Source organism: Quercus suber, unplaced genomic scaffold (genome assembly GCF_002906115.3).
Source record: "Quercus suber isolate HL8 unplaced genomic scaffold, Cork oak 2.0 scaffold_1051, whole genome shotgun sequence".
Lineage (NCBI taxonomy): Eukaryota > Viridiplantae > Streptophyta > Magnoliopsida > Fagales > Fagaceae > Quercus > Quercus suber.
In genome coordinates, this window is record NW_027070461.1 from 16178 (window position 1) to 40394 (window position 24217).

Sequence of the window (24217 nt, forward strand, 5' to 3'; positions counted from 1 at the left end):
TGGCACCCTGCCAATATTAAAAATCAATTAAGATTTGTTTGGTTGGGTGGATTTTAGGGAGGATTGAAAAGGGTGGGAGAGAAAATGATTTTTTGGGGTGTTTGGTTAGGTGGATTTTAAGAGGGAAAACTAGTAGGGCTCAGATGTTTTCATTTTATTTTTATTTTTTATAATTGGACATTATTTTTTGATAATGGCATATGAGTAAATTTATACAAACTCTATTTTTTATACTCCCATTTTTCTCTCAACCAAATAATTTTTTTTTTTCATTCCTTTACTTTTCCACCTCTAACCAAATACAAATGAAAGAAACTAAAATCTTTTTTATTCTCCCACTTTTCTATCCCCTCCCAATTTTTTATTCTCCCATTTTTCTATCAATTTTTTATCCCTTAACCAAACGAAGACTTAGTGTTTTGACGTAATAATAGAAAACAATCATAATGGTGGGTTTAGTCAGCATAACTGATAAAGTCTTTTATAGTTGAATAAGAGATTCAATCTCCATTTACATAAAAAACTAATTGGTGTCTTGATTTAATAATAAAAAACAATCATCATGGAGCACCATAGATTTGAAATACTATATATATATATATATATGTATACAAGTTAATCATAATGGAGCAGGGGTCATAAGTGGAAAATATATTGTATCTATTAAAAAAACGAAATTATCATTTTGGATCACTGTTAACTCACAACAAAAATTAGTCCATGTTCTTTTTCACTTGCAATAATTTGATCCATACTGTTGACTCACAATAAAAATTGGGGAAAAATGCCCACACTCCTAAACTTTGGACTAGTGACCAAGACATCCCTTTAACTTTTATATTGACCAATTTACTCCCTACACTTTGAACAACTACCAAACCAATACTTCAATTAGTTTACCATTTATGAATTAACAGAATGGTCACTTGATGTTGTTTTTTAAAGTCTGTATGGGTCCCACATGACCATTTCGTTAGTGAATTAACAACAGATTGATTAAAATATTGATTTGATAGTCGTAAAGTTTAGGTAGTAAATTGGCTAATATAAAAGTTCACATGTATCTAAGCTACTAGTACAAAGTTTAGGGGATGTACAAACATTTTTCCCCCAAAATAAAATGAAAGTTGAAAATAAGAGTGACCAAATTAACAAGACCAAGAATGGTATTTTGGTGATTTTGTTTTTTATTGGCAGTGTGCCTTCACAAACGTTTTTTTTTTTAAATTTTTTTTGGAAATTCATCACAAACGTTTTTAGCGCAACAACTGTAAGGGCAATATAATTATTTTAAAAAAATTTATTTATTTAAGGATATGGTTAAGCGGGCAATACAAAAGAAAGAAACAGAGAGTGAAGGAAGAGAGAGGACCAAATTAATTCAAGGTGGTGAACTGAAATGGCCGCAGGCCTCTCTTCTCGCGCGCTCTTCTTATCCATTAACAACAGCTATCATCAGCACCATTGCTCCCAAACCTTTCGCTTTAGTTTCGAAGAAAGAAGAAGAAGCAGAAGAAGAGTTAGTCGTAGTAGAAGCTTCTCTTCGCTTCCACTCTCTCTCTCCACCAGCAACAGAGTCTCTTCTCTTTCTTCTCGGCCAGTTCTTTGCCAATCCTCCTCCACCGACCTTGATGTCGCCGTCCAAGCCGGACAAGACCGTCTTCTCAAGGTAAGGTCAAACTTTTACTTTTTTTTTTTTTTTTCAATAGGATTGGGAGTATTTGCTTTGCTACTTCATTTTTGTTTTGCTTTTGAAATTGCAGGTTCCAGTGTCTAGAATAAGGAATTTCTGCATCATTGCGCATATTGACCATGGAAAATCAACTTTGGCCGATAAACTGCTTCAAATTACTGGAACTGTGCTGAAGCGAGAGATGAAGGAACAGTTTCTTGATAACATGGATTTGGAAAGAGAGAGAGGCATCACTATCAAACTACAGGTATATTGATTCATTTCTCAGTTTCTTTATTGTATTCTTTGTCAACTTTACTAATTCACTGTTACCTTAGCTTTGTTGATTAGTTCTTGAAGGTTTATTAGATTTAGGTTTGTTGATTAATTCTTGAAGGTTTATTAGACGCGATAAATTATTGTCAATTGTCCATAGAGTTTACACTCTGACAAGTCGAGTGTTGACAAGTTTCAAACTGAGGGCTACTTCTTTTAATACCATGATAAATTACCAATTGTCTCAAAAGTTCAGGCCGTTAGCAAGTTGTGAATTTAATTATTTAACCATTATTCTAACAAGTCGTAATTTGAGTTTGATCACTGTTTTGTATAGGAAGTGTGTGAAAGGAAGGGAAAGAAAGAGATACTATATCTTTAGTGTTAGGCATGTGAGACATTGTATCATTAAATGTGGTGAGCCACATCATTCAATTATGTATTTTGAGATCTATTTATAATCGACGCCTTTAGTGTTTTGTGATCTATTTTTGGTTTCTTTGATATATCTTATAGCGTTTGAGAAATTGATTTAAGTTGTTTATCTATTTGTGACAGGCGGCTCGAATGCGTTATGTGTTTAAAGGTGAACCATATTGCCTGAATCTAATTGATACTCCAGGGCATGTGGACTTCTCTTATGAGGTATGCCAATGTTGCAAACTAGTTGGTCAATATATGGTGATCTTACTCACTTTAATATTGCAATGATTTATCTTTAAGTATTTCCTGTCTATCATCCTGCTAATTTCTATTACACTTATCACTGGACATTTTACCTTTGTGCTCTGACATTTTTCTCCAATGCTTGACTTAGTATTATAAGAATGTAATACCCCATGTTTTAGACTAAAGGCATAGATAGACATACTAAATTCAATTCACAGAAGTCTACATTCTTGGTCTTGTAAGCACTGTGTATCAATGCCCTTATGTGTCCTTATTTTACTAATCTTTAGTATCGTCCAAAGTTGTAGATCGTGCCACTTCCGGTGTATGGCTATTTTTCTTCTTGTTTCTCAGTTTCATTGTAGACAGATTGTGATGTAGTGTGTCATTGTTCAGGAATCCCTTTGCTTTAACATGAAAAGGATTAGATTTTTCCTGTACTCTTTTGCTTTATCAATGACTTTTGTGCACAGTTGTTGCTTCTCTTACATCTCTTCATGTTACTAATTGTCTTGCCTTTGCCTATGTTAGAGACTTATAGTTACTCATTATTATATTTACACTGACTTGTTTATCTTATATTAGCTAAACGGTAGTCTTGTAATAATGTCATATCATCCTTAACATAAATATCTGCTATGGTGAGGGACTAATCAATAAAGTGCTAAACCTATTTTCTTCAACTCTTTCTCTGCCCACTCTTCTCTCCCTCTTTCTTTGCATCTAACCTTAGTCTTCCATAATTTACAACTTAACTGCCTACTTGAGTGATGAATCAAATAATTAAGCATAGATTTTCACAGTTGTTTCAACAGTCACTCGTTATCTCCATTCTCTGATGTGTTTCAGCCTGAAATTTAGTAGCATTGCATAGAATTAAATGAATGTTTTGGATTTTTGTTTTATTCATTTATCTACATCTAGGTTTCTCGATCTCTTGCTGCATGTGAGGGAGCTCTCCTTGTTGTAGATGCTTCTCAGGTGAATCTTTATCCACTTACATTAGTTGTTTTAACTTAATCATTCATAACATTAAACATGCCACATATACTGTGGTATGATGAAACTTGAAATTAGCTATTTTTCTTCTAAAACTCTTTTGTTACTACATCCTCCACTGCTAGCATTATTGATTATGTTTATTATGTTGTAGGGAGTTGAAGCACAAACACTTGCAAATGTTTACTTGGCCTTGGAAAACAACCTAGAGATCATCCCTGTAAGTAGGTAGTTGTTCTCACTTATATTTTATTATTTAGTTTTTGTTGATCTTGGTGAGATTTTTTATTTTAGCGATTTTTTGTAATTTTTTTCACATTAATGAATTAAAGTTGCTTTAATTGTGAGTCAGTCATAAGCAGTTGGAAAGGCTTTTAAGCTCTTTGAATGCAGTGGTGATAATTCTTGAAAAGCATATTTATGGGATTGGCTTTAGTGGCACTTTTAGTTTGAGACTACTTAGAAAATATATAGAGATGAGTGAAATGTATTTGCTTTAATTGTGAGTCATTTATAAAAAGTAGGAAAGGCTTTTAAACTCCTTGAGTGCAGTGATGATACTTCTTAAAAGCATGTCATGGGATTGGCTTATATGGAACTTTTAGTTTGACATTGCTTAGACGATTTATATATTTAATCACCCTATTTGACGTAGAATAAAAGGGTCATGGGGTTGTTTTGGGAATTAAAAAATGATTTGATGAGAGTTTTGATGGCCTTTTGGTAGACGAAAGTGTGTGGGATTTAGGGTTTCGATAGGTAAAAGAAAAGGGTTTGATTTGGGGTTGCAAGGAAGAATGAAAAAAGAAGGTTTTATGTTGTTTTGGTGGGCCCCACACATTTGTGGGACCCACATGTTGTGAGAGGGGTGCTCCATGAGATGGCCTCATAAGATAATTTTCGGCTGTTTAGAGGCCATGAATAGTGCCACAAGAAGAGAAGAAGAAAAGAGAGAAAAGAAAGGGAGAATAAAACACACGTAGGCCAATATGCCTCAGTGCTTAAAGCACACAATATTTTCATTAATAAACTCCCTCTATTTATTACACTGTGTACAAATATATGTAAGGACTCTTTCTTGTACTAGTACTAGTAGGACTCCTCACTTGACTAGGAAACTAAAAACCTCCTAAAAGACTAATTGACTAAATTGAACTCAAAGTAAACAAAACCCAAGATACTTAGGATCTCCAAAAAATTATAGACTCAATTAAACTACTAAATACCTTTAATTCGCTGGGATTTTTTCCCCTTGAATACAAAATTAACCATAAATTTTAAAATAAAAACCCAAATTATTTTTTTGGATCGGTAAACAAAACTTTATTGAAAAATAATTTTTTTTCAAAATAAAGGTACATAAAAAATAGTTACCTGGGTACACAAGGAGTGTGTGCAAAGAAAAACAAAACTCTATACAAAACTACATGAATCTCGATTCTTGAAATTACAACAAAGAAGAAAAGGAAAGAGCACTAAAAGCAGTTATCCACTCAAATAGAGATAGAATGAAATTGTGCTTCAACTCAATGATGGACCACTCCTCCCCTTCAAAAGTTCTGTTGTTTCGCTCCCTCCATATAGTCCATATAATACAATGTGGAATAGCACCCCAAATAGAAGCTGCTGAATGCCGCCGAAACCCTCCATGCCAACAAGCTAGCAACTCAACCACCTAGTTAGGCATAACCCAGGGAACACCACCAAGTTGAACACAAATGACCATAAATTATAAGCATACGAACAATGAAAAAGTAGGTGATCCACCGATTCCCCATCACTCTTACACATACAACATTTGTTGACAATACAAATATTCCTCTTCCTTAAATTATCTAGCGCGAGGATCTTTCCCTTAGCAGCTGTCCAAGTGAAAAAAGCGACCTTCCAAGGAGCTTTCACCTTCCAGATACTTTTGCAGGGGAATCGGTTGCTACCATTACCCATTAAAGTTTATAGTATGACTTAACTTCAAAGGAACCACTCCGGGCAGCAAACCATGCTACTTTATCTTCCTCACTCTGACCCACCTCAATAGAATAAAGAAGAGCAAAGAAAGAATTCAAGCTCTCCAATTCCCAATCTTGAAGCAGTCTAATAAAAAGGACATCCCAATCAACAAACCCATTTTGCCAACACAAATGCTCAGCCACAAATGCCTCCTTGTTCTGGGCAATGCTATACAACAACGGGAATACCTCCTTAAGAGGTAACTCCCCGCACACACATCATCCCAAAAACGAATTCGGAAACCCTTCCCCACCTCAAAGCAGAGATTTTGGGAAAACTTCCCCCAACCACCTCTAATGTGCTTCCACAACAAAAACCCATGAGGTTTATTAGATACTTCAGAACACCATTAACCCCTAATACATGTATATTTATTAGCTATCACAACTCTCCTCATAGTATTTGTCTCCACAGCAAACCGCCATAACCACTTACCCAATAGGGCAGTGTTAAAGTGGCTGAAACTTTTGATACCCAAACTGCCTGCTTGTAGAGGCTGACATACAGTCTTCCAATTAACCAAATGCATTTTAACTTCATCACCCAAACCACCCCAAATTTAGCAATGTTTCAACCCACCCCAAATTTAGCAATGTTTCAACCCTAAGGCACAAGTAACTAGAGCTTTAAAACGCAACTTTTATTTCAATTGGACTTCACATGTGGGCTCCATTAAATAAATCTTGAATAGTGAATTTGCAAAGTAGTAACAAATTAATCTTCCATGGCTGCATCCCTATTCTTAATATTGAATTTTTTTTTATTTTTGCAAGAAAAAAAATTTCAAAATATGCTGCTGGAAACATGTATGCCAGCTGCTTGTTTATTGGTTTCCTTGTATGGCTAACTGCCCCTTTACATAGATGCGTTGTTTAGATTAGTAAGGTCCAATCCTAAAATACCACTTCTCTTAACTGCCTTTGGGCCTTAAAAGAGGGCATGCTCCAGCCATGTTATGGACCTTATGGCTGCTTTGGCTGCTGCATTTTTTTTTTTTTTGATAACTAATAGCATTATATTAAATACCAAAAAAGAGCATACAGGAAGTATACCAAGAGAAAAATTAAAATAAAGCATGAAAAAGAAACATAGAATGGAATGTAGGTGTGTTGTAAGAGTGGTTATGTAAAATAAAAAAAGTGATTTTTGTGATGCAAAATGCTTTTTTTTTTATGCATAAGTGGATGGGAATGCCCTAAAGCATAAGGACTCTAGGAACTCCATCAAAGAGTATTGTATAGGAGCAGAACAGTATGACATTCAAAGAGCGTCTTCAAAAAGAGAAACTTGAGATTTGGAAAAGATAGTTTGTTTCCCTCAAACGTGCGTCGATTTTGTTCCATCTGGTTGCGCCACATTAGACAAACTGGAACTGCCCTTTAGAGTTTCACACTTCTGCTGCTGCATTATAAGCCTCTGAAGAGGAGTATTGGTTGAGAATATAAATGTAAATCGAATCTATAATGCTTAAATGGGTTATTCATCAATCATCATCAAATACTTAATAGTAAAGCTCTCAATTGGCCTGTAACAATTCGTGCCAGGCATAAATTTTGACCTAATCGGTAAATCTTCTAAAATGGTTTTGGTGGCCATTAATATCATTGTGTGCCCATACTATCAGAAATAGCCTACTGTTTAGTACTGGGGAACAAAAGCGTGGAACCAAGTAATTTTGACTGTAGGGGATTGTCAGTTAGAACGTCTAATGAAATAGTACCATGCCAGTTTATCTGGTCATCTAATCTTCATCAGATTTTTTTTGGCTCTTGCATGTCACAACTCGCTTGTACTGATGCCATGGAGAAATTCTTCTTAGTGGCCAGTGCTAATACTCATATGACATGCTACAGAAGCTCCAAAAAAACATGTCCATGTAACTCTACATGAATTTTTAAAAGTTTGGGATTACTTGCAAACTTCTTGATATTTTTTTTTTCTTCATTTGTTGATGTTTGTTTCATTTCATAATCCTCAGTCCTGACAATGCATAGACAGGTGAAATTATATTTTTTTGTGATATTATCATTGACAGACCATTCTGTTACAGGTTTTGAACAAAATAGATCTTCCAGGTGCTGAACCAGATCGTGTTGTTCGGGAGATTGAAGAGGTTGGTAAAATGAAAGATTCTATGTCTAATGGGTGTGTCGCATGTATTGATGCTTGTAATTTTATCGGGTGGCTGGGATGCTGGAAAAGAGAATCATGTACTATATAGTTAAAGTCAGGTCTCAAAAGCTGTGCTTTTGTCAAGTGGATACCCTCCCCTTTAGCTAGGATAGTCCTCACTGCAATATAAATACGTTAAAATCATCAAGCTAATTCTACTTGCGATGAAATTCTATTATCAAATTTCAATAAGTTGAAATTACCATTTTGACCAAATTCTATTATTAAAAGTTTGAAAAAATTAACCTGTTAGGGTGCAGCCTAGTGGTGTGAGGCTTGGGATGAGCTGAAGGCCCAAACATCCTTGGTTCAAATCCCCACTAAGAGTTCTATTGATTTCCTGATACATAGTTTTGGTAGGTGGGGTTATGTATGGTTGGCTCCAAATGGCCTTTGCCTTGGTGAGGTTCCAAGTCATAAAAAAATTGTTCAAATTTTTTTTTTATTCATTAATTTAAGTTATTTTATTCATCTATGATAATTTTTAGTTCTAATAAAAAAATAATCTTACATGATAAGCAATAGTCATATAACTTAAGGTGATTTTTTATTTTATTGTTTATTTTCACTAATATTTATGATCTTACTTTACATGTGAAGTTTAATTAATCTATGTATTGCAGGAGTATACTGCAGTTTGTATAATTTTTTAGGCCTATTCTCTATAAATTTTGGCTTTGCTAGTTAATTGAAGGGGAGCGAACCCTCCTAAATTTCCCATTTTAGTAGGACAAAAGGACAAATATGAACCAAACTCAATTTTCACCTCTGGCTTTTTAAAAAAAAAAAAAAAAAAAACCAATGCATCTAGCATTTAGTTTATTTTTTTATCACTCGTATGGCATCTAGATTTTGTTTTGATCAGTCATATAGCATTTAGATATATATGGAAGAGTAGTATAACCAAGACCAACTGTTCATAATGGGCTACCACTTGCAAGAACTTTATTTATTGGGTTAAAATATTTTTTTCTTCCTTGAAATATAGTTCAGGTTCTATTTTTAAAAAAAATTCTATATCCATCCATGAAAATTTAGAATATTCTATATTTTTTTCCTTCTGTCCAGTCCCATTAAGTTTTTTGCTGAGATGTCTAATGAAAGAGACAAAAATAGAATTTGGACAATATTTTAGGGATAAAAATAGAACATAAACTGTATTCTTTTCATTCGTAAAATATAGACCGGTCCCTAAAAGATGCATTCTGTCAGACACACCAACAAAAATCTTAATGAAAGTGGATGAAAGAACAAAGTGGGGAACATTTTAAATTTTCAGAGACTGAAATAGAAAATTTTAAAATTTAGGGAAGAAAATAGAACATGGACTTTCAGGGATGAAAAGAATATTTTTGGCTATTAATTTTCATTGGTCATTTACCACTACACCATTCTCCACTAGAAATTCTGTTTCACTTAGAAAATACTTGCACATCATGGTGAGTAATTAGCAAAACAGGGAATCAGCATGGTTTGCAATCTTGAAAAAGGTGAATAAAGTGAAAAATGTAGTGCATTATTGCTTAAGGAAGGGGATAGAAATACAAATAAGGACTGAAGGTTATGTAGGGAGAAGACATTGGAGGAAGAGATAGGAAGAAGTATATCTGTTCCACATAGAAAATACTTGCACATCATGGTGAGCAATTAGCACAACTGGGAATCAGCATGGTTTGCAATCTTGAAAAAGGTGAATGAAGTGAAAAATCTAGAGCATTATGGCTAAGGAAGGGGATAGGAATACAAATAAGACTGAACGTTATATGGGGTGAAGACATAGGAGGAATAGATAGGAAGAAGAATAATCATGTGGAGAGAGGGAAGCAGAGGTGGGTGAAAATAGAGATGGAGAGGGAGATATAGGGTAAGAAATGGAGAGAATGGGAATGTAAGAAAGAGACAAGAGAGGACATGGTGAGAAAAGAAGACAGATAATGCTCTGCCAAAATTTTTAACATTAATTCATATCCATGGTCTTGATTTTCTTTTGTACAAAGGAGGTTAATGCATTGGCATCTCAAAACCCAGGAAATGTTTCGAACTTATGTGAAACTAGCATTTTCCTTTGAATGATCTTTGGTGTGGGGGTATCCTTTAAGGATAGTGTTTGCTAATTTTTCCAATAGAGCTAAGGATGAGAATGCAATGGTGACTGAAAAATTACCCCTCTTTTACACTTATGAAAAGAATTTACCCTTTTTTTGTATGCTTGTCTTGTTGATGGGGTGAAATAGTTGAACTTTTGAATGAGTGGAATGTTCCACTTGTGAGCCTAAGGCAGCGTTTCTTTAATAGGGAGTTCTATCTCTTCCAATCTATTAATAAATGTTGCTTCCTGGCCCGCTTAAAAAAATCAGTACTAATATTCTTTAGTTTTATTGTTATTGTTGTTGTTATCATTATTATTATTATTATGATGATGATGATGAAGAAATGCTACTAGAAGTTATGTTAAAACTTTCGCCCCTCCTTTATAATAACTTGATTTTTTTTTGTTCTTTTTTGTTTCATGAATTTATTTTATGTATTTTTTATATTAAGTTTTTTTAACATACTTCAATATACTATAGTCTCTTTTACATATCCAAATTCATTTAAAAAACAAAGAAAATCTTTTCTATTTTATAAATGTTGGGGAACACTAACAGGATGTGATCCAACGGCTGTTGCCTCAGCCTATTTTATACCACCATCCAATTCTTTTGGAGGTAGGGGAATGGCAAGGGGGAAAAGCCCATTCAGGTTTGAGAATATGTGGTTGAAGACAAATGGGTTTGTTGATAGAATTCAATCATGGTGGAATTAGTGTTCATTCTATGGTACTCTTAGTTTTGTATTAGCCAAGAAGTTGAAGGTGTTGAAAGAAGATACCATACAGTGGAACTGTAGGGAGTTTGGAAATGTAGGCATAAATAAGAAAAAAATTGCTGGAGGAATTGAAGAGGTTGGATGCTAAAGAAGGGGTGCGGGACTCTCAGACGTGGAGAAGTGTGAAAGAGAAGAATTGAGGTCCCAGGTAGTGCGACTCGTATTCTTGGAAGAAATTTCTTGGAGATAGAAATTAGAAATCGAGGATGTTATGCATTAATGAAGGGGACTATCATACAAAGTTTTTCCACAAGATGGCAAACCTTCACTGAAGGTACAATCATTTGGGTATTTTGGAGTTGGATGGGGAGTGTATGAGGAGGAATCTGAAGTGGTTCTCTGATAGTACAGTTTTATCAAAAACTATACCAGGAGACTGAGGTTTTGCAACCTATGGTGGAGGGTTTAGATTTTGAGCAAATAGGGGATGGCTTGAAAGGCATCCCTTTGTTGATTAGTTCTTTGCTTTTTTGTAATTAACTTTATGTTTTCTGTATTTCTTTTCTCTTTTTGTACTTTTTAACTACTTTGTGCTATCCATGCATATTGTAATATTTTCAATATACTTTTTCTTACCTATCAAAAAAGGGGAAAAAAAAAAAGATTGGGGAAATAGCCTAGCCATAGGCTAAAAATCATAGTTATCTTTCAAAAGTGATAAAAAAAACTAATAAGACCCTAAATTCTTTGTCTCTAGGACAGGACACTAAAAATACTAAAAGTTACTGACTTATTGTTTAAGGTATATTATTTTAAATACACACACATACTATCATCTCTTTTATATGCCAAATTTTATTTAAAAAAGAAAGAAAATATTTTGTATTTTATAAATGTCTTTTAAGGTTCAAAACCTATTGAAAGAATATGAAGATTAGAGAAAATAATGAAGCTAGAATTTTAATAGAAGGGAAAATATTATATTTATCTTTCAAAGTGATATAGAAAAAAAGAACTAATATGACCCTAAACTTTTGGACTTTAGGTGTCATGCTCTGACTCATCATTGGCATGATATTGTCCGCATTGGATTGTCCCTGACCAATTAGAGTCCAAAGTACCTTGCTGATATGGGAATCAACAAAGATTTGGTTCTACCTCACCTCACCTCACTTAAGAGGTCTTTTGGCCTTTTGGATCACCACAATCCACCCCCCTTAATTGCCACATGTCCCCGTGTGGGATCTACCCACCATCCCGTCCGCATTGGGGATAGCTTTGATACCATTATGTCATGCCCTTATCATTGGCATGATATTGCCTCTTTGTTGAGTGACACAGCCTTATCCCTCATGGTTTTAAAAGGCCTCAATAGTAATTAGAGTCCAAAGCTTTCATATAAGGTGTAGGTCTCCAAGGCCAAAAGACCTCTTAAGTGGGGTGAGGTGAGGGAGAACCAAATCTTGGTTGAGTCCCACATCACCTAGGTAGGGGAGGTCCTACACCTTATATGGAAGCCTTGGACTCTAATTGGTATTGAGACCTTTTAACACCTTGAGGGATGAAGCTATGTGTCACTCAACAAAGAGGAGAATATCATGCCAATGATGAGTTGGGGCATGACAAAATGTTGAGGCCTTTTAAAACCTTGAGGGATGAGGTTGTGTGTCATTCCCAAAGAGGACAATGTTATGCCAATGATGAGTTGGGATGTGACATTAGGACTCTAAAAACACTGATTGTTATCCTTCATAAGTAGAGTTTTGACTTTGAAAAAGAAAAAGAAAAAAAAATGGCTTAGTCATTCAAAAAATCCTTCACAAATTAAGAAAATATAATGAATATGCTATTATTTTGTGGGTTTTCTTACATTAAGTATTAATTAATAACCACATGTTCGTATAAAACCTTTGCCCCCATATGTGGAATTTATTGATTCAGTACACTTTTGGTGGGTTTATTTATATTTTTTTAAAGTCAGAGGAGCATCTCTCTGTATATTTCTTGTATACTTGGATGAACCCCTTCAGTATCTTTTTTCCATGAATTTACATATCAAGCTAAAAAAATGGCCAATCGTTACTGCTATAGCCTCATTCTAGTATTCCTGCCCAAAGGTTTACAGTTAGAAAGACATCATTTCTAGTGGGCTAATTTCTTAACTGGTTCTAAGTCAACATATTTTCAATGTAGGTTGTTGGGTTAGACTGTAGCAATGCCATATGCTGTTCTGCTAAGGTCAGTTTTGATCATTTTTTCTTTTTGTTGAACACATAGCATGCATCTTTACTCATCCAAACGTAAAGAGTCTATATATATATATATACATATTTGGTGTTCCTTCTCTTATGTAGGAGGGAATAGGTATAACTGAAATTCTCGATGCGATTGTTGAACGGATTCCCCCACCCAAGGATACTGCTGAAAGGCCATTGAGGGCTTTAATATTTGATAGGTATATATTTGACTTGACCACATTTTTGATGGAAATCAACTCGATGTTTCATTATTCTCTTGTTTTTTGTTTCTTATACCTATGTTCATACTTGTTGCATTGTTTGTGTGCCTGAATGTTCCCTGTACATTTTTCTTCCTTCACTTGCTATTATTACTTTTACTCTATTTTGAATGCTAGCACAGGAATATTTTGCAAACTAATATTATATAAGTTAAAATAAGTTTACGTTCTTGAAGTCATTGAATTTAATATGCTTGATAAACTATTTTAGTCACAATTTTAAAACTGTAATATCTTTCAAAGTAAGGGAAACTGTATAGAGTTACATGACAACCCAAGCCCCCCCACCCAAATAGTAGTACAATACTCCAAAAATAATATCAGAAAACTATTCTTGGGGGGAGCCTAATAATCGTACATTTGAGGATTTGCAGAGCTTGGGGGATCAGCTTCTAGCCTCTTTTGTAGGCACTTTATTTGATTGGTCTCAAGCTTGGGGATTCACATCTAGTGATTTAAAACAACAAGTCTATTACCTGCCTAGGTATTACCGGTTACCCATAACACTCTAAAGGGTGTAAAAGCAAGAGACCACAGCTCTTGAGCTGTAGGACAGTGAAGTAGCAAATGCTCTACTGTTGATGATTGTTTGGCAAAAAAAAAAAAAAATATATATATATATTATTATTTTTTTGTGGAGAAGCAATTTAAGGTTTCAATTTGGTTGGGTTTCTATTGGCTATTAATTTTTGAGATAGGTGGGGCCTTAGGCCTAGGCCTAGAGTTGAGCCTATCTTTGACACAAGTTTTGTCACATGGAATTTGCCAAAATTTACAACCTAACTCAATTGTTATTATTGTGTCAATAAACCACAAAGATAAAGTTGGACCAGCTGGTTTCCATCAATTTCTATAATTTCTTCTCCATGTTACATGGTAGTAGCGAAGAAGCAGAGGTACTTGGTAGCAAACCTTTGCAGTAGGACTTAATAATGCCCTATTTTTTGGAGTTTCAATTAGTGGATAGGCTTAATGCAATTTGGGACTATATTTACAGTTTAATGCTGCTAGAGTCTGGTGGTGGTTGGAAACCCCAAAAAGCTGCACATGTTTCTTATTTTTTAAATTTATTGGAGTTTTTCCCTTATAACAATTACCGCCATTAGTATTTTTCTCTTAATGTGTCCACATGTGTGTTAGTCCTGTCTCCCTATTTGATTAAAACCATTGTATTATGATTAGCCATGCAACTGGTGTTTTACCCAGGACTGCTCTTTGAGAAAATTTTTGGTCATGCCCGGAGCCCCTCTAAACGTGTGTCTGATATAGAAAATAATAACATCAAATGATGATCCAGACATACGCAAATGTGATGTAATACATGCACAAAGAAGAGATCTTGTGACCGGTTACATGACCATTGATAGGTGGGACTATAGAGTGGGGATCTATGCTCCCAATTTCTGATAGCTGGCATGATTTGCAGCTGTCACTGATATATCAATTTTCTTTGGATTTTCAGAGATAGTTGGGATGAGAAAATGGGGGACGTGGCCCTAAAGAGGGCCCATTAGAGTGAAAGAATCCATGTAGCTGACCCCAGTTAGTTGGGGTGATTAAAATTTTGCAACCAATGGCTTTGAATCTTTGGTGAACTCGCCAAAGTTGTAAACATGAGAATTTGAACTAGAATTTCCTTAGAATTAAGAATAAAAGCTGGAATTACGGAGATAAACTGGAGAAACAGAGTTTCTGTCCAGGTCTGAAACTAGGTTAAGTTACATAAAAAGAAACTGATTCTACTCTTACATAACAAGACCATTTATAATCTTTAACTATTAGGAAATAAACTAGCTAATTGTTACTGTTAAATCACCAATTGTCCCAAAAGTTTAAGCTATTAGGATATGGTAAATTCAATCATTAAACCACACAATTCTAACAATTACATCTAGGAAGGCTATGACAATATAAGTCAAAGCTGAAATTAATGAAAATATATGGCAGATCTGAGATGTCAAAATAAGGGGGCTGGCTGGCTGCTCTAAGAGGTCCAAAAGAGTGGCTGGCTGTTGGGCTTTTAGAGGGTGGCTGGTTGTCAGTCTTAAGAGTAGAGGGGTTGGTTGGTTGGCCTAAGGGTAGAGGGTGGCTACATCAACATGGGTGCACATCTATAGAATAATGATATGCATCACCAAACCGGTATCTTTGTTTCTACTGTCTTGAACATTTTAATCTCAAAACATAGGTGCACATCTCCAGAATAATGATATACATGTTTCACATATTCTATCATGTCATTATATTCTTCGTATTAGTACTATCATCCATCTGTTTTTAAAAGAAACAGCAGTTCTGCCCTTATGCATGTAGTTGCCTTAAATGTTCTGAAAAAATATTCTTCTTTTGGTCAATTGATTGCCTTTGTGTTTATAGTACTTACATATGGCATTGAACTTCATCCTAAGTCATATATTTTGCTTCCTTGAATCTATATGCAGTTACTATGATCCATATAGGGGTGTTATAGTATATTTTCGGGTCATCGATGGGACCATAAAGAAAGGTGACAGAATTTATTTTATGGCCAGTGGGAAGGTGAAATACTTGTTCTAGTCTTCTATCCCCCAATTTTTATATTGATGGGATTATCTTCTGATTTGAGACCTTTATTTATTGTTTTGTACATTACTTGTTGCTTTATTGCCATACTTGACTCAAAATTTATCCAAAGTAGTGCTAATTTTTATACCATTTCTTCATGAAACGACAGGATTATTTTGCTGATGAAGTTGGAGTTTTGTCTCCTAATCAGTTGCAAGTTGGAGAACTGTTTGCTGGTGAGGTAAATTAATACATCTCAATAATTTTTTATAGTATGATATGTATCTGCATGGCTTCAAGTAATTTGTTCTTGTTGCTACTGCTCTTTCTCTCTCATATCCTCGCATGAGCACGCATGTGCATGAGAACACACAAAGAGTGACATGGAGCTGATATGGGTACTAAACTATTTGAATAGGCAGTCCTATTTTGGTGTGCTAATGAAATTAGGTCAGTAGTGGAATTATTATGGTTGTCCAAAGAAGTCTTCCTCTTTAGATTTCCAATTTCATATTTATAGATTAAACATGATTCTTACCTAATACACCTACATCTCCTGTTTATGAAGCAGAACTCGTGATAAACAAACAGGTAAAGAAGTTTAATTTTTCTAGCTATAAGTGTCAATTTTTATTTCGATCAAAGCCTAAGTTTCTTACTTAAATTAAAAAATAAAATAAAAATCAAAGCCTAAGTTTCTTTGAGGAAAAAACCTCTGTGGGGTGGGATTGTGGAGGCATATTAGAAGGGGTTGGCATATTTTTGTGCAGTTCAAAATTCCATGGTCTATTAGAATCCCCTCCTTTCCAATATGTGGCCTTTAAATCTTAATCAGAGCTAACATCACTCTCTCTCTCTCTCTCTCTCTCTCTCTCTCTCTCCCTCCCTTTTACCACTATTCTGTGGTCTTTTTCAAATTTCAGTTAACAAACATGCTATGGTGAGTGACTTTTTGATATTAGGGATGGAGTAGTGCATTGGACCAGTCTTTGTGAGGCCAGTGCAGGATTGAGATTGGAATCTTTTAACAAGTCATTTGACGTACTGTATACTGAACAGATTAAGTTTGAGACAAAGGATAAAGCATGTTGGAGTCTAAATATTGTATGTTGATAGCGCGGACAAAACTTGGAGTGATGGTGGTTAGGGTTGCTGTGATCTCTTGTGCGACAATGATGGTGACTTAGATAGAAAACATCTTATTTTCTTTCTTTCAAAAACACAATGGCAAATTATTTTTTGGTGAGGTTTTGGATGTTTGGGTACAAGTTTATGGTGGTCGAGTTGTTGTGAATGGTGGATTTTGGGAGTCAACAAGAAAACTATGTCATATTTTTCTACGATACCAAAATTGATGCAAAATAATGAGTTCTGATACAAAATTGATGCACATATTCTCGAAGGAATTGAGAATCAACAAAGATACAAATAAAATAAACCTAAAACCAGCATTAGGATTGGTTGGAATCAGCACCAAGCAAGAAAGAAAAGACCTAGGAATCAACACTTGGTTGGTTGGAGTAAGCACCAGATCATAGAAAAATTTTCAACTGAAATTTATTTATCATGAGCTTGTCTTCATCGGAGTACAGTAGCAGGTTTATATAGACTACTAGGACTAAACCCTAATCCTAATTGACTTGGGTCAAAGCCCAATTATTGAATTATGAAAATAACCTTGACTCTAGGAAATAAAATAAAATACTAATTAGCTAATAGATGTAGAGTAAAATCCAATGTACCAATAGTAAAGATACAATTGACATCTAAAATTAAATAAACTAAATTAACATAGAATTTTCTTCGCACTCCCTGCATCATAGACACATTAACCTTCTTGTCTGGAGTTTTTTCAAAGCAATAATCCTTGGTTTCACATATTCTAATGAAAATATTGTTGCCAATGCTGTGGAAAGTCATTGATAAATCTGTATAACTATGTCTCATTCTACCTTTTCAGGTAGGCTATCTTTCAGCTTCTATAAGATCAGTTGCAGATGCTAGGGTGGGTGACACAATTACACACTACAGTAGAAAGGCGGGAAACTCACTTCCTGGATACGAGGAAGCCACTCCTATGGTGTTCTGTGGCCTGTTTCCTGTTGATGCAGACCAGTATTGATCTATTGCTTGTTCTTGTTGGTTTTCTGAATTCTAGAATGGAACTTTTGTGCCCCCTTGGCTTTGGATTCATTCTATTTCTTCCTATGTTGCCAGGTTCCCTGAGTTGCGTGATGCACTTGAGAAACTGCAACTCAACGATGCTGCGTTGAAGGTGCAGTAGTATATGACCAATATGCTATATAAACTAAGCACCTCTTTTTTAAGTTTCCAGCCATGAAGTGCATCTAATAATCATGTAAAAGCTTATGTTGAAGTTTGGTAGGCAACCTTGATGTGAAAAGACTCAAATTTCCAATACTCTTGGCTAATTTATCCTTGTTAAAAACGATTACCTGCAAAAAAGAAAAAAGAAAAAAAAAAAGATAAGTGTTAGAATTGTGTGGTTAAATGATTAAATTTACCCTATTCCAATAGCTTAAACTTTTGGGACAACTGGTAATTTAACAATAAGCATTTCTAAACAAATTGATTTTAATTTTGTGATTAAAAAATATACATCTTTCTTTAAGGCATTAAGTCCTTATCTTATACAAAATGAGTCTTATAAGTTATAAGATAAAAGATTGGCCCTAGACGCTCTAAGGGTAACTTTTGGTCCAAACATCCCCCTATATAAAATCAAATGTTGATACATACATTGTAAATTTGGTTGGTAACACTTGAATTGTCAGGATGATTTAAAGGAGTTGACATCTTGCTTGCACACTTACTAATCAAAGTGAAGTATCCATGTTGGATATTCTAGAATGGCATTTCACTTTTACAATTTCAACAAACATTTCAATAAATGTTTGGTTTTATAAATTGGGTTACGATAAAAGGGAAGTTGACATTTGAGTGGAGTTTTAACATGTTCTAGTGAACAACTCATGCTTTTTCGAAGGATGTGCTCTTTTGAAACACATTGGTTTAATTGAAAAGAATGAAAATTAAGTTTCATTTTGCACTTTTTTCCGCTTTTTCTTGCCCTCTATAAAAGAAATTATTAAATTTTCTTAAATGTCCTTGGTCAATCTTTATGGTTAAGTCTAAGGTGGCTTATTGTTTGAAATTTAATTGATTGCTATGCCAAGCGATAAGCTTTACATGATTATCAAACTACAAAACATAAATTCTTTATTTGCTATCTGGCTCAAGTTTCTGCAATATGACTACCCCATATATGTTAAGTTGTTATACCTCAAGCGTTTGACATTGACAGAGAGTGAGCCGATATTGATAAACTGAATTTAAGCTGCTTTCCTTGATTCGATAACATTTATGCAGTTTGAGCCAGAGACCTCAAGTGCCATGGGTTTTGGCTTTAGATGTGGGTTCTTGGGTCTTCTCCACATGGAAATAGTTCAGGTATGCTTTCTTTTCTATGCAGCATCTACCATTTTCCTCTAGTGATCTTTCACCAATAATTTAAAATGTGTCTGAACCTTCCAAGTCTTGTATATGCCCTTACAAATTTTTCTGTCTATACAGGAGAGGCTCGAGAGGGAATACAATCTGAGCCTGATCACTACAGCGCCAAGTGTTGTATATAGAGTGACTTGTGTAAATGGTGATACTGTAATTTCTTCTCAATCCTAAACTCATTGCATTTGTTTTTATTTACATATTTCAACAATATGAGATGAATGTTTATATTTATCTAGTACTAACTGCCATCTATGCGTAGGATCCAAGCTCTTAGGGATAGGAAAACTTGAAATTTTGATTAGGACAAAGTTTGGCTTCAAACTTGTTTGAAGCCATCCTCCAATTCATTATGTAACAATTTATAAGACTATTCATGTGTATTATTTAAATAAGTCACATGACTCATTAAAAAAGTCATGTGACTAAAACTATACATGAATAGTCTCTTCAATTGCCACATTATGGGTTGAAGCAAATTAAAATTTTTCCTTTTGATTAAGAGGCAACACATTTCTCATTTTCTTATCAAAATTAACTCTGCATCAATAATTTGTAAGCATGATGCATTTTTAAGGTTTTAGTATGGTTGTCATGTTCTCATACCTTAGCCTACACTAACCATAACGATATATTCATTTGGCTTGGGAATTCAAGAGCAATAGGTAAGGTAAGTTTATTGGCAAACTAACCCTTCAGCCAACAAGTTTTCCTTTCCTTTTTCTCCATGCTAGTATGGAAAAATACCATTAGATAGGTAAGTGAGGACAATTTTAGTGGGATGCACTTTTGGCGTAATCTTCAATTTAAAATCTATATTGGGGATTTGTTACACTGTCACAAATATTTATCTTGTGTCTTTGTTAATAAGTAATTTTCATAACATTACTGACATAGGAAAAATTGGAGAATTTTCTATGTTTGTTTGTGGTTGGTTAGATAGGAAAAATTGAAGAATTTTTCTATGTTTGCTTGTGGTGGGTTATGGTTTAGGAGGATTTGGGGATGTAGGGTTTAGACTTTAGAACCTTTTAAAAGAAGGGTGTTGTAGGAGAGGGCAAAGATTAGATTGAGGTATGAAAGAGGGAAGAGGAAACAAAATCAAATTTCTCCACAATATGTTACTAGTGTGGTTTTGGTGGGTTTAGGTTTTAGAAGATTTGGGGATATTGGGTTTAGAACCCCTCGAGAAGAATGGTTAGGGTTCAAAACACAATATTTAATTGATGGTTGAAAAGAGAAGAAAATGAAATGAAATAGGATGTTTTCTAAAATCTGTGAATGGTAATGTGAATAGTACACGGTGAGCAGTGCTGTTGAACACTAATATTAAAAGTAATTCATTTATAGTACCAATGAACAGTAACTGAAAGAAAGATTAGAGGAAGAGAAGAAAGAAAGAAGAGAACGGGAGGAGAAAATAACCCTAATGCAACGTGCTCCAATACTCAAAACACTCAATAATTTTATTAATCAACTCTCATTTGTTTGAGTACAATAAAGCACTTACATAGACCCTATTCTTAACTTCTAGGAGGACTAGGACTTCTACTTTAACTAGTAAACCAATACTATTTGAATTAAACTATAGCCCATACATAAAGACCCATAAACAAAATAAGACTTACTGATAAAAGAAAACTTATGACGCATACCCAAGATTGTTAGATTACTAAAATACCCTTAACTCTAGAATAGCAAATACACTATAAAAACCTAATTAAATACCATAGACACTTATTCTTGGGCTTTTCCTTAACCTTAGGCTTCTAAAGAGGATAATCTTTCTCGAACCATGCTATGGTTGCACCATCAGGGGGCATTTGGCTAGTGCTTAGTCGACATCAGGGGACATTTGGCTAGTGCTTATTTCATAGAAAGTTACGGAAGAAAAAAGGTATTGAGCTTGAGGGAAACATAGGGGCTGAACTGGGACCTGATATAAAGGATTCAGGATCTTGATCAGCGTGGTTTCAGCAGATATTTTGCCAAGAATAATAGCTAACAACCTATCCAGTGTTTCTTTAATAGGTGATAATTATTTGAGCATTTCTTCTATGATTTCACCTTCTCACTTAATTGATTCAAAATCTTCTTTGTTCCTTCATATTCTTGAGAAAAAGCCTTAAACACTCTAATTCCACATTAGTCATCATTATCTTTGATGAGAAAATTTGTTGAGAAGTTGGTGAAAGCAAAATTTCAACAAAGAACTTGTAGTAATATTTCAGCTCTAATACCAAATTAATATAGGGAAAATTGGAGACATTGACTACATGTGCCTGTGGTCAATTATGGTTTAAGATGATTGGTGGATTTAGGGTTTAGTACCTTTTAAAAGAAGGGTTTCATAGTGAAGGGACATTATTTGATTTATGGTTGAAATGATGGAAAGAGAAATGGAAATCGAATTTCTCCACAACCTATGAACAATGTGCATGAACTATGTGGGTGAGCAATACTCGTGAACACTTTTACAAGAGAGAGAAGAAGAAAAAGAATAAAAGAGAGAAAATAAGAGAGGAAGAAGAACAATAAGGCCAACATGCCTCAATACTCAAAACACTGGATATTTTATTAATCAACTCCTCCTTGTTTGAGTACAACAACATATTGATATAAGCCCTATATCTTAACTTCTCCTAGACTCCTACTTTTACTAGAAAACCAAACCCTAATGGACACAAACCAAAGCTCACACATAAAATCCCAACTAAATAAGACTTAATCATAAAATAAAACCCAAGGCCCTCAACTAAGGCCATTGGCCCGCACCGAACAATTGCAGAATTACTAAATACCCTTGACTCTAGAATAACCAAATATATAAAATATAAAAACCTAATTAACTATAATGGACACTTACTCTTGAGTTTTGTCTTAACCTTAGGCTTCCAAAGAGGGCATTGTTTCTCTAACCATGCTTTAGTTGCACCATCACCATTCCATCATCTATTACTTCACAGCAATGCTGACATCCTTTTATTTCTTTTCATTGATCTGATGTTCATATTTTCTGACTGTAGATTGATGATGTTATATTCCCTATTTGCAAATAAACCACTTTTATTTAAACTAGATGTCATGTTGACCTCATTGCCAATTTCGATCTCAATATTCTTAAAGGTTGAATGCTCAAACCCATCATTACTTCCTGAACCTGGAAAGAGGAGGTTGATTGAGGAGCCATTTGTTAAGGTTATTTCTTGTACCTTAAGATATTTATTGCAACTTGAGATATTTATTGTTTTCGTTAGAATTATGGTTAAATGATTAAATTTACAATTTCCTAATAGTTTAAACTTTTGGGAGAATTAGTAATTTAACATGGCATTAGAGCAGGAGATCTTGAGTTTGATCCCTGACTCCACTCTACCTCCCATTTAAAATATTAAAAATACCACGTGTTAGGCCCCACTACCATCTTCTAATAGCTTAAGTTTTTGGGAGAATTAGTAATTTAATAGCTTAATTTAAATGTTAAATTAATCAAAGATAAAAACGTATTCGTTTTTTGGCTTGAAAAATTATGTGTTATTTCATTTTGAAGTAATACTTACAGATTGAGATGCTTACGCCAAAAGACTATATTGGTCCACTTATGGAGCTGGCCCAAGACAGAAGGGGAGAGTTTAAGGAAATGAAATATATTACTGAGATTAGAGCATCACTCACCTATGAGTTACCTCTAGCGGAGGTAATGTTTTGCATTATTGTATTCAAGTTGCCTTGATCAACTCCCTTGTAGATCTCTATTTAGCTAATGTTTTCTTTTCTTATAGCATCCTGTTCCATTTTATTCTTGTTTTACCTTATCTGTTTTGTAATCTTTATATTACAGATGGTAGGTGATTTCTTTGACCAGCTGAAGTCCAGAAGTAAGGGTTATGCCAGCATGGAATACACATTTGTTGGGTAAATGGATATAATTCTTGTCTTCTCTATTATATGGAACTAGTCGCGAACCCGCGTGTTACGTGTGATAATTATTTTTATGGTAGTTTTATTAAAAATTATTTTTACAATTTAAACTAATCTAATAATGAGTAATGCATTTCGTAATTATATTTTTATTTATTATAGGAACAATCATAAATGTAATATAGAAACAATCCAAAACACCAAAAAAATGTAAACTAAAAAAAATAAATAATAAAACTTAACAATGATTAATTGAACCAATATTAGGATAAAATTTTGTTTTTGATAATCTATTAAGGTTGTTTTCTTTGTAGAAATTATAATTTCAACCACCCAAAACATATTATCAAATAAACAATTATTAGCAAAATCTAAGAATTAAATTTCTATACAGGCATTGTTATATAATAATAATAATTAAAATAAAATTGCAAAAGTTAAAATTTGTCACCTATCCGATTATTTTCGTTTGGCTAACCTTTGCTTTTCTTTAAATGAATGGCATTATAGAGTACTTTTAATACAACTATTAAGAGTATTTTGTCCACCACAAAGGATTAGAAAATAAACAAAAATTAGTAAAGTCTCATAGTTTAACATCTAAATTGAGCACTATAAAAAATTATGCTATGTAACAGAATAAATACCAAATTATCCAAATCATGCTATGTAATAGAATAATATTATATTTTTATATGCTATATTTAATTCTTTAGAACGCAATAGGATAACATTTAACAATCAAAGAGAATAAAAATAAAAACAACAACAATTTAAACAACAAAACTAAATTGCATTAACCTAAAATAGAGTTTTAAAGAATATTAAAAATTATCAACTAAAGTAGAGATGCAAGAAAAATAAAATATCCACCAAAAAATTTAGAGAGAGAGAGAACTTTTTTTTTTTTTTTTTTGGGTGAGGAAAACTATGCATAAAATAGAAGAGATAGTAACAAATTTATAGTAAGAGAGTGAATAAGAAGAGACAAAAATAAAGAAAGATGAAGGGAAAGAGAAAAAATGATATTAATGTAAAGGGTAATGGGGAGATGAAAAGGTAAGGGAGGGAGAAAAATTGAAAAAGTAGTGGGAGATGAA

General features: G+C 34.0%; 1 protein-coding gene across 3 annotated transcripts; it reads left to right on the top strand.

Moving 5' to 3' along the window:
• The first annotated feature begins 1305 nt into the window (after positions 1 to 1305).
• Positions 1306 to 23140, top strand: LOC112002402 (translation factor GUF1 homolog, chloroplastic-like). 3 transcript variants are annotated; one of them, XM_065769097.1, is made up of 17 exons: positions 1308 to 1669; positions 1764 to 1940; positions 2507 to 2593; positions 3542 to 3598; positions 3771 to 3836; positions 7677 to 7739; positions 12800 to 12844; positions 12961 to 13061; positions 15566 to 15662; positions 15838 to 15909; positions 17629 to 17783; positions 17886 to 17943; positions 19059 to 19139; positions 19263 to 19349; positions 22323 to 22394; positions 22759 to 22893; positions 23038 to 23140. In XM_065769097.1, the coding sequence occupies exons 1-17, from the start codon at positions 1400 to 1402 to the stop codon at positions 23113 to 23115; spliced, it is 1701 nt and encodes a 566-aa protein (XP_065625169.1). In that variant the 5' UTR covers positions 1308 to 1399; the 3' UTR covers positions 23116 to 23140. The 3 variants fall into 3 exon arrangements, 2 of the variants coding, with proteins under 2 accessions (XP_065625170.1, XP_065625169.1); XR_010627238.1 differs by lacking the exon at positions 23038 to 23140 and having other exon boundaries at positions 1306 to 1669; positions 19263 to 19341; positions 22759 to 22779; XM_065769098.1 differs by lacking the exon at positions 23038 to 23140 and having other exon boundaries at positions 1306 to 1669; positions 22747 to 22854.
• The last annotated feature ends 1077 nt before the right edge of the window (positions 23141 to 24217 follow it).

Coding starts and splice junctions, on each gene's coding strand:
- LOC112002402 (XM_065769097.1), top strand. CDS start 1,400: ATGGCCGCAGGCCTCTCTTCTCGCGCGCTCTTCTTATCCATTAACAAC. Junction 7,740..12,799: donor TTGTTCGGGAGATTGAAGAG/GTTGGTAAAATG, acceptor TTTTCAATGTAG/GTTGTTGGGTTAGACTGTAG. Junction 17,944..19,058: donor TCAACGATGCTGCGTTGAAG/GTGCAGTAGTAT, acceptor ACATTTATGCAG/TTTGAGCCAGAGACCTCAAG.